This window comes from Siniperca chuatsi, linkage group LG4 (genome assembly GCF_020085105.1).
Source record: "Siniperca chuatsi isolate FFG_IHB_CAS linkage group LG4, ASM2008510v1, whole genome shotgun sequence".
NCBI lineage: Eukaryota > Metazoa > Chordata > Actinopteri > Centrarchiformes > Sinipercidae > Siniperca > Siniperca chuatsi.
This window is the reverse complement of record NC_058045.1, coordinates 15892038-15902832: the sequence shown is the minus strand read 5'-3', so window position 1 is coordinate 15902832 and position 10795 is coordinate 15892038. Positions and strand designations below refer to the sequence as shown.

At 42.1% G+C, this 10795-nt stretch overlaps 1 protein-coding gene across 2 annotated transcripts in view; it reads left to right on the top strand.

Annotated features, from left to right (window-relative positions):
* The window catches only part of polr3b (polymerase (RNA) III (DNA directed) polypeptide B), a 28835-nt gene extending 18102 nt beyond the window's left edge, over positions 1-10733 (top strand). For both annotated transcript variants that reach the window (XM_044192544.1, XM_044192543.1), the window contains 11 exons: positions 1551-1649; positions 1774-1901; positions 3084-3293; positions 3416-3574; positions 4201-4318; positions 4467-4609; positions 6954-7057; positions 8147-8313; positions 9283-9396; positions 9719-9892; positions 10326-10733. In XM_044192544.1, coding sequence (XP_044048479.1) covers positions 1551-1649; positions 1774-1901; positions 3084-3293; positions 3416-3574; positions 4201-4318; positions 4467-4609; positions 6954-7057; positions 8147-8313; positions 9283-9396; positions 9719-9892; positions 10326-10455 — 1546 coding nt within the window. In that variant the 3' untranslated portion in view covers positions 10456-10733. The remainder of the gene's footprint in view (positions 1-1550; positions 1650-1773; positions 1902-3083; positions 3294-3415; positions 3575-4200; positions 4319-4466; positions 4610-6953; positions 7058-8146; positions 8314-9282; positions 9397-9718; positions 9893-10325) is intronic.
* Positions 10734-10795: the final 62 nt, after the last annotated feature.

Below are 10795 nucleotides of genomic sequence, written 5' to 3'. Positions count from 1 at the left end.
ATATCAGCCACTTCAGTTATGTTCCGGTGGTACATCCCGTGTAGGGGTTTGTCCTCCCATGATGGTCCTTCCTCCAGCACGTCTTCCTCTGTTCCCCATTGCCTGAGACATTCCCTGAGCACGTCATCTGTTGGGGCCTTATCTTGGATGTACTTGTGGATCTTGGATGTTTCATCCTGGATAGTGGCTCTCACACTCACTAGTCCACGGCCGCCTTCCTTACGGCTAGCGTACAGTCTCAGGGTGCTGGATTTGGGATGGAACCCTCCATGCATGGTGAGGAGCTCGGCGCCTTAACGTCTGTGTTCTGTATCTCTTCCTTTGGCCACCTTATTATTCCTGCAGGGTATCTGATCACTGGCAGGGCGTAGCTGTTTATTGCCTGGGCCTTGTTCTTGCCATTGAGCTGACTTCTTAGGACTTGCCTTACACGTTGGAGGTATTTGGCCGTTGCCGTCTTCCTTGTTGCCTCCTCGAGGTTGCCATTTGCCTGTGGTATTCCAAGGTACTTGTACCCATCCTCAATGTCTGCTATTGTTCCTTCTGGGAGTGAGACCCCTTCTGTGTGGACTACCTTCCCTCTCTTTGTCACCATTCGACTGCACTTCTCAAGCCCGAATGACATCCCAATGTCAGAGCTGTAGATCCTGGTGGTGTGGATCAGTGAGTCGATGTCCCGCTCGCTCTTAGCGTATAGCTTGATGTCATCCATGTAGAGGAGGTGACTGATGGTGGCCCCGTTCCTGAGTCGGTATCCATAGCCAGTCTTGTTGATTATTTGGCTGAGGGGATTCAGACCTATGCAGAACAGCAGTGGGGACAGAGCATCTCCTTGGTATATGCCACATTTGATGGATACTTGTGCAAGTGGCTTGCCATTGGCCTCAAGGGTGGTTTTCCACAGCCTCATCGAGTTCGCAATGAAGTGTCTCAGAGTCCTGTTGATGTTGTACATCTTTAAGCATTCAGTGATCCATGTGTGCGGCATACATATATATATATATACATATATGTGTGTATGTATGTATGTATGTATGTGTATATGTATGTATGTTTATATGTATGTGTATGTATATATGTATATATGTATGTGTATGTATATATGTATATATGTATGTGTATGTATATGTGTATATGTATGTGTATGTATATGTGTATATGTATGTATATGTGTATATGTGTATATGTATGTATATGTGTATATATGTTTGTGTATGTATATGTGTATATGTATGTATGTATGTATATGTATGTATGTATGTATGTATATATGTATGTATATGTATGTATGTATGTATGTATATATGTATGTGTATGTATGTATATGTATGTATGTGTGTGTGTGTGTATATATATGTGTGTGTGTGTGTGTGTGTATATATAGGTGTGTGTGTATATATAGGTGTGTGTGTGTGTATATATATAGGTGTGTGTGTGTGTGGATATAGGTGTGTGTGTGTATGTATTAAAAGAACAGATTTTGCTTTGCTTATTATATAACTTGTCATCTAGATTATATCTTTTCTGAAACACACTTTTCTTGACTCCAGAACCTTTGAAGACTTTCTGCACGAAGGCCTGGTGGAGTACCTGGATGTCAATGAGGAGAATGACTGTCAGATCGCCCTTTATGAACACATGATAACCAAGTGAGTGGCTTGTGATTCACCTGACATATTTAGAAATTGGGAAAAGGTTCTCCTGATATGTTTGTCATTCAGCACGCTGGTGTCACTGCCTCTTTTTTATGTTTTTTTTTTCTTATTTCTGTAGAGACACAACACACTTAGAGATCGAGCCCTTCACGCTGCTCGGGGTGTGTGCTGGCCTCATTCCCTACCCCCACCACAACCAGTCACCCAGGAACACATACCAGTGCGCTATGGGCAAGCAGGCCATGGGTAAGACTCAGCTAAGCAGGTAGCTTCAATCAGCCAGCAGGTCATTAAACTGTGAAGATCTCAAATCCTTTCTCAAACATCCTCCACACAGCTGCGGTTTTTACTTCTGCACATACATACAAACAAACACAGATACTGACAGTAATTTAATCTTGCCTCAACACTATTCTTAAACCCCCTAAATCTGCTGGTTCAGAGTTTAGAGTTTTATTTGCACAAGTTAAAATCATTCAAAAGGACATTAGAATAACAAACACTATAGATACAAGCAGCCTGCTGCTTCGTCTCCCCCAAAACTCTGCTCCTGCTCAACTTCTTGTCAGAATACATTTGTATGTGTGATTGAGTGTTTTTCCTGTGTGTGTGTGTGTGTGTGTGTGTGTGTGTGTGTGTGTGTGTGTGTCAGTGTGTGTATGCACATGGACATCAAACATGGGGCGCTTGCGTAGGTCCGCTATTGTGCTGTGTGTGTGTGCGGAGGCCCTTTCCCTGCCAGTCACCCAGAGTGTCATTAGCAATTCATTGTGTCTGCTCTGGCTGTGCTCAGGGGGTCAGTGTGCTCAGCTGCGAAAGACCACAGAGTGCGCACCCGCAGCTCCTTGGTAACCAAAACTTCCCCAAACGGCCCTGCTAACATTCGTAAGAGCCGCGGTCACCCCCACCCCACCACTTTACCTCCATCCGTCCCGTCCCCCTTCCTCCCCTCTCGCCATTATTACAAAAACACAGACTGGAACTATATTTGGCCCAATATCCTCTGCCTTGTCTGTTTTGTGTGGACAGCCCTATACATGTGCAAATCTGGTTGTGTGGCTCGGGCCTATTATCACAGACTCTGTGCTTGTAGCCTGATTGTGAAGTAATAGCATCTGACAAATGTCAAGGCTTCTAGGGAGGCCAGGCTTTATGCCATAACTGACCCCGTTCCTCCACTCCGCTGCCCTGAGATGGTGCTAACTGTACCCAGCCCCAAAGGAGGGTTAAACACCTATAATCTGCTAATTATTGATTTATAGACAGTTGTACACATTGTGTACATTGACACTGGAACTTTGAAAATAATGATGCACGTACACAGTAAACACTAACAACATGATTCAATGTCAAAGAGTGAGTTAAAGAAATAAAATCACCATACACTGCAGAAGTCATTCATCTGCTCTCCATGTTGCTGCTCTCCAGGTACTATTGGCTACAACCAGAGGAACCGTATCGACACTCTCATGTACCTGCTGACGTATCCTCAGAGGCCCATGGTCAAAACAAAAACCATCGAGATGATTGACTTTGAGAAGCTGCCTGCTGGTCAGAACGCCACCGTGGCTGTGATGAGCTACAGCGGCTACGACATTGAGGACGCTCTGGTCCTCAACAAAGCCTCGCTTGACAGAGGTGAGAGCTGTTTGTCTGAAAATGACGGGGAGCATGTCATCAGTCTCACAGGATTTTAGCATTTTGATCAAAATTTTTCTTTGGATAGCTTTTATTACAACATATTTGTTGTTTCCCTCCAGGATTTGGCAGGTGCCTCGTCTATAAAAACGCCAAGTGCACACTGCGGCGTTACACCAACCAGACCTTTGACAAGGTGATGGGGCCCATGCTGGATGCTGCCACACGAAAGCCCATCTGGAGGCACAGCATCCTGGATGCTGACGGCATCTGCTGCCCCGGTGAGTACCAGCAGGACTGGAAGAGACCCAGCATGCCTTGCTGCTTTTTACCAGACTCTACTGCTCCAATAATGAATGCTCCAATGTGACTGATTATATCATTGATAATACCACAGGATTTTTCTATAACTTATACATTAAGTTATAGATGGATGATGATGGATAGATGAATTTATGTGCAGTGTTTTACAGGTTGTCAGATTACTTTGCTGGAATTGGTTTGTTACTGTTGTTTTCACTCAGTGAGTAACTCTTTTCTTTTACGGAATAATGGCATTGCAACATTAGCAGAGTATTATTATGGATTTTTTTATTACAGTGTAAATGTACTTGACAGTTAAGTTGGATAAATGGTCATTTCTCACAACTTTTGACGACTTGGTGTCCACCATACTGAAGAAACCAAGTTGTACATATTGTTTTAGAGCGGCTACTTTTGTAGGTGGAGCAATATGCTGGTCATCATATTAACAATAAAGGGGGAGTTTTCGTTGTTATAAGAGATTAATAAACAGGCAACAAAGAATTAAGACCTACGAGTCACAACATATAACAGCATGTAATAGCCTGGGCAGGCCATCCTAACACTGTGATAAACTGTGTGATGCATCTTGTGTGTGGCCCAGGTGAGAGAGTGGAGAACAAGCAGGTGTTGGTGAACAAGTCCATGCCAACTGTCACCCAGACACCACTGGAGGGCAGTACCCAGCCAGGCCAGCCCCAGTACAGAGACGTGCCCATCAGGTGAGAGCACTTCAGCTCCCAACACCACACCCACCCACCCCAACATGTTCACTGTAACCCCAGCTTCTGTATGTAAACACAGCTCAACATTTAGATTTCCTGCTGTAAAGAAGCTCACGTTGGCTATTCTCTCATTTTCTTTCTGCAGCTATAAGGGCTCAACTGATTCGTACATCGAGAAGGTCATGATCTCATCCAACGCTGAAGACGCTTTCCTCATCAAGATCCTCCTGAGGCAGACTAGGAGACCAGAGATAGGAGACAAATTCAGCAGTCGGCACGGACAGAAAGGTGCCAACCTCAGCGCTGTCACACCGTCTTCTCTCCGAAAAAGGCGGCATATTGAGCTCAAACCTAAATGTGCACAATACAGAGGATTGCATTAATATTCACCACTTAGAGCCCCAAATTTGAACCTGTCATGAAAGATTGTAAATGACTGGGGGGAGCATTTGTTGAGTCACGTCCCAGTGGCTGTTGCTCTGTCACTGCTCCTCTGTCCTCATCTTTCAAGAGCTCCTTTCAATTAATTGGCTCTTTGTCCGGTGCCAGACTATGCAAATTTATTACACCCCAGCAGTATTCTGCTGCTACTGGGGGAAAAGTGTTTACAACCTCCATTGTTTTGCAGCACCTCCCCTATAGAGGGCTTGTATGATGTTTTAATCAAAAAGCTAACTGGCGCCATGCATAATTTACTCTCCTCATTAACGCAGTGGCCACTGGGCGGTCAGCTCAGGATGGGACAATGTCTTCTGTCTCAGATAGTGACGAAGAGAGAGGGGTCGTCGGGGGGTTAGCTGGAGGAGATGTGGATGGAAAGTCCCAGATGTGCAACTGATGAACGGCTAGTTTTTAATCAGAGCTCTTTGTAGTCCTGTTGAGTTGTTCACAGCTACTTTAGAATTAAGTGTGAAATTGTGAAACCTATTTTTTTGCTCCAGTGAGGTTTTTGTTGTTTTGTTGTAGAAAAACCACATTTTCTCGTGTAGATTTTTACAAATATTTTAACAATAATCCTGAATTGACACCTAAATCAAGGTTTCATTATTTTATAAGAACTCCAGCTACTCGTGACTAGTCTCATAAGTCCTGGTCAACAGAGCAGAATAAGTTAATTATTTACCGGTCACACACGCACACACACAGCTGTGGAGGTGGGGGAGGAGGTGGAGGGGTTGTCAGTAGTAGGGGCCCATTGTGCGAGCCGCCAGTTTGGAGCTGTATGAGCTGTGATGGAGGGCTCTGGACCCTTGCTGTTGTCTTGCCTTTCTCTGCTGATTTCATGCCTCTTTTATCATTCACTTTCACACAAAACAAACAACACCGAGGATGTCTGCTATGGGAACTAGTGTCTCTCTCTCTGAACCTTTCTGTTCAACAACTTCTCCATTTTCCACTTTCTTTCCTCCTCCTCTCTTTCCTTTTTCATCCTACTTTTACCCCGAAATTCAAACTTTTTTTTTGACTGCCTTTTCTTTGGTTTTATTTTCCCCTTTTACCTTTTCTTCGACTCGCCTTTTCTCGTTTCTTTTCACCTTCTTCCTGCTGTTGGATGACTTTCCAGTAAATCGCTGCACTTGTTCCCAGTCAACATCCTGTTACTGCGTCCTGTAAGGCATCAACAGTCTGCTGTGTGCTGTGTCCCTGACTGGTCGGCTAATAGTGAATTTTTCCCACGTGCACGGATTCAGTTTCTCCTCTCCAGTTGATCCCCTTCCACTTCCTCTGAGTTGAACTGAAAGTCATGGATCTGTAATCCCGGTCTCCCTGTCAAGCTAAGCACCTTTCTCCACTTCCTGCTCTCCTTCTCTTCTCTCCTCTTTCTCTTTCTCTTTTTTTCATTTGCAAATGGGTCTACAATCTGTTTACCCTGGCCAGGGAAGAGTGCTTCGGCCCCTCAGCAAACATTTGCACTCACACTTAAACTCCTGGCTACCAGGGCGCTTGTCACCCACATCATGTGAATCAAAAGATGACCCTGTCTGTCCACTGGAGTATGGAAATGTCATGCCCAGCCAGAGGTCCACACCAAGCCTCCCAGCAGCAATACACAACAAAAAGTTTTACTAGAAGTTCTTTAGTCAGAACTCTGTGTCCAGTTAGGTTAGTAGGCAAAGCTGATTTGAATTTTTGGTTGAAATTAAAGATAAGGCTGCAACTAATAATTATTAGCCATGCTTTAATCTCTTGATTATTTTTAAGATTAATTGTTTAGTCTGTAAAATGTTACGAAAAATGCTCTTCACAAGTTCTGAGAACCCAAGGTGACGTCTTCAAATAGCTTGTTTTTTCCAACCAACAGTCCAAAACACTGTTTTAGATTTACAATGTTGATAAATGGAGGAAAGCATCTAATCCTCACATGTAAGAAGCTCAAACCAGCAAGGAGTTAGATATTTATGCTTGATAAATGACCTAGACAATCAATTAAATATAAATTATTTTCGTTTAATTTTCTGTTGATCGACTGATTACTTCATGGACATTAATTGAAGAATAATTCACTTGCTCATTGTGCTTCATCTGCAATTTCTGTAAATGTACAGTCATGCTGTTGTGTGTACAGATGTGTGCATTGACTTAAATATGTTTTTTTTTTTGTTTTGTTTTTTTCTGTGTTTGTGTGTATTAGGTGTTTGTGGCCTTATTGTTCCACAGGAGGACATGCCGTTCTGTGACTCGGGCATCTGTCCAGATATTATTATGAACCCTCACGGATATCCCTCCAGAATGACGGTACAACTCTTCACAACTGTGGAAGAACACGTTTTGTATGGCTGCTTCTCAATAAATCATTTCATTGTTTTGGCTATAAATTGTCAGAAAAGAATCTAAAATGCCCGTTTTACTTTCCCAGAGCCAAGGGTGATGTATTCACATGGCTTTGTTTTGTCCAGAATCCAAAGATATTCAATTTAACATAATTTATTTTCAAATAGAAGCAGTACATGTTTGGAATTTTTGTTTAAAAAGTGACGCATATGATTAAGCGCTAATCACAATAGTGTGCAACATATGTCCAAATTACCAAGTTTTAGTAGGTCAAATCAACCTTTGTGTCAGTGAAAACTTGGTAATTTGACACCTAACCCAAAACCTGTAGACAGTTGTTATTTGTGATCTTTGGCTGCGAGTTCAGTCTCTGTGTTGACTGTCGCTCTTCATAAGTTTGTGTCGGCTCTTCTGAGACAAAACCTTCATTATCCCCGCTCCTCTCCTCTCTGGGTTATCATTTGCTTCCAGAGCACACGTCCATTGACGGCACTAAGCAGCAATCGTACTGTTCACAAACAGATATTTGTTGCTGCGGAGACGGCTGCCAGCGAAGCTGCTGCCCGTAGCAGAGTGTGGAAGTTTTATCAAACAGGCACAGTACATCTGAACTGTAGGATGATGCTGAATGTGAATGACATGGAACTTGGCCCCGTTTCTGTCTCCTTTTTGTCCCTTACACTGTAAAAACTTGAGTGATCTTTACTGCTCAAGTTGTCAGTGCCAGCGTGTTTGCTTGCTGTGGTTGTCATGGAAAAGACTCAGAAATGTTTGGCTCGGGAGGATGTTTCTGTGGCCTGAGAGTGAAATGAGAGTAGGTGTTTCCTTTTATGTGATGGGGTCAGGGGTCCTCTGAGTGCGACCTCGTGGAATTGTTGAAATCAGTCATCCTTAGACTGCTGGTCCCACCCCGAGGGGTACATGTGTAATCTAATCTCACCCACAATATCAACATTTGGTGCCAGGAGAGAGTGTAAATCACAAAAGAATAATGGTAGGAACAGAGCCATTGTTACATTTCTGTACTTGAAAGAGTGTGTCTGATTCTGTCAGGTGGGAAAGTTGATTGAACTGCTGGCTGGGAAGGCGGGAGTCCTGGACGGACGGTTTCACTACGGTACGGCTTTCGGAGGCAGCAAAGTGAAGGATGTGTGTGAGGATCTCATCCGTTATGGATACAACTACCAGGGCAAAGACTATGTCACCTCAGGAATCACTGGGTAATATAGAGATCATGTTTCATCCTATTTAACAAAACTCCTATACACATCACATTACTGCTCAACATTTCCCAAAGTACACCATATTTGTTGGTTTGGTTTTCTTAATAGCTGTTTTCAGTTTTTATTTCTTTCTTTACACTAAGAAAACCAGCTTGTGTAGACATAAAACTAGCTTCTAGAAAAGCATCATTTCCAACATATTGAACCCTTGTGATGTCATGATTTCATGGTTATGCGGTTGTGAACAAGGACTGTTTTGATAACTCTTTAAGGAAACTTGGATATTTGATTCTTAACTTAATTAGTCTTAATTTTTAATTTCTTGCATAATTAGCTATCTTTCTCACAATGTCCATATTTGTTGAAGACTGGAACATGCTGCTCACATAGCTGTTTTCTTTCATACTTATGAATTTTTCTTTACTGTTTCAAATCTGCCTCCCAAAAGAAAAGATAATGGGATTAATCGATCAGCTTGTTTGATTCATAGGACGGTTACAGTTCCAGCCTTACTGGGGTTTTTTTTTTGGCTTTGATTTTCCAACAACATAGAATGTAAAAGAATAGCATCTTAGCAGCCAACTGTCAAATGTAAGATGTCTGAGCTTCCCAGAGACACCTGAATGCGCTATTGCCATCATGTTTTCAGCATCAAGTGTTTTTAAAGCAGCTCCTGCTCTCTCTCCTGCATTACCACATAACAATAATGCAACTTTGATTAATAGATCAAAAATCAAAAGTCATGATAAATGTCGATCACAACTTATCTGAGAACAAAATGATTAAAATTGTTGGACCAACACATAAATGTTCATTTTACAATCATATGAAACAGAGAAGCAGCCATCCCTCATATGTGAGAAGGTGTAACTAGTAAATGTATTTTTTACTTGATTTTTATTGTTGACTAGATCTTTATGAATACATTAGCTTGATATCTATGTTTGACTGCTATGTTTTCCTCAGGGAACCGCTGGAAGCTTATATCTACTTTGGACCGGTGTATTATCAGAAATTGAAGCACATGGTCCTCGACAAAATGCATGCCAGAGCCCGAGGCCCCAGAGCTGTTCTCACCAGGTAAAATCAATGGTCTTATTGTAATTACATAGAAATAACAAAAAAAAGTGTTGCTCTCTTAAATCAATATCTTTATTACTCTAGTGATGTTATTATGCTTAAGGCCGTTCTGCAGTTATTCTTTACGAGTTTGTGCCTCACGTGTCATCACTGATGCAAAATTACAAATGTAAACATGATGATTACATTCGTGAAACAGTAATAAGCCAATGTTTTTTGTCAAAAATAGAACTCATTCAAACTTTCAGACAGATGGAGTAACAAACTACTGCCCTGTGTCTCACCTGTTTGTATCTCCTGAATGTGTCCGTCCTGCTATCAGGCAGCCTACGGAGGGCCGCTCCAGAGACGGAGGGCTGCGTCTGGGCGAGATGGAGCGCGATTGTCTGATCGGCTACGGAGCGAGCATGTTACTGCTGGAGCGCCTCATGATCTCCAGTGACGCCTTTGAGGTGGACGTGTGCGGACAGTGTGGCCTGTTGGGGTACTCTGGGTGGTAAGTTGAACGCTTCTGTCGACAACTGCAGATCCGTTTGTCCTGGAAACCAACTAACCTATTTAGTAACCTGTTTAGTAAGTTATTATAGGTGCTCATATACTCAAAATAAATATTTGAAGATACATTGCATGACACAATTGGAACAATGGACGTCAGAGCTTTTTTCACTCACATGATCCAGTGTACATTAATGTGTACTGAAAGAACAAGAAACTTTATGTAGCGTCATCTTTTTCAGGAAAAAGTCTACATTAGCAAGATTGGTAATTTGCATATAATCAGAATGTGTTACAGACTGAATCTATAACTCTGTAAAGCATGGGGTGATTTTTGCAGATTATCGAACCTATACAAGTCCTCAAATCTGATGGAAGTGCAGTCATTATTCTTTTGGCTTGTCTCCAGTCTGATTCTGTTTTTTATCTTCCAGGTGTCATTACTGTAAGTCTTCCTGCCACGTTTCCTCCCTGCGTATCCCGTACGCCTGTAAGCTGCTGTTCCAGGAGCTGCAGTCCATGAACATCATCCCCCGCCTCAAACTGTCACGCTACAACGAGTGACCAGGACAGGGACAGAAACACAGTCTGTGTGAGTGAAAGGTTTAGAGTTAGAGATATAATTTACAAAGTCTGAAACATTCATTTGTAAAAGATATTAGAGTTGTAAATGAGCAGAAAGAAACAGGCTAAAGCTTTAAAAAAATAAATTGTATTTTGACATTTTTGTTGGTGTTCACAAACCAAAACAATGTGAAGTTTCTTTTTTATGTTGATACTTTCTCACCATTTTGCCCTTTGTATGTGTACATAATAAACACAAAAAGATAATTTCACAATCAGCTGCTGTTTGTGGTACTATTTGATTACTTTTACCATTTCCTGTTTAATTACAAATAATAAA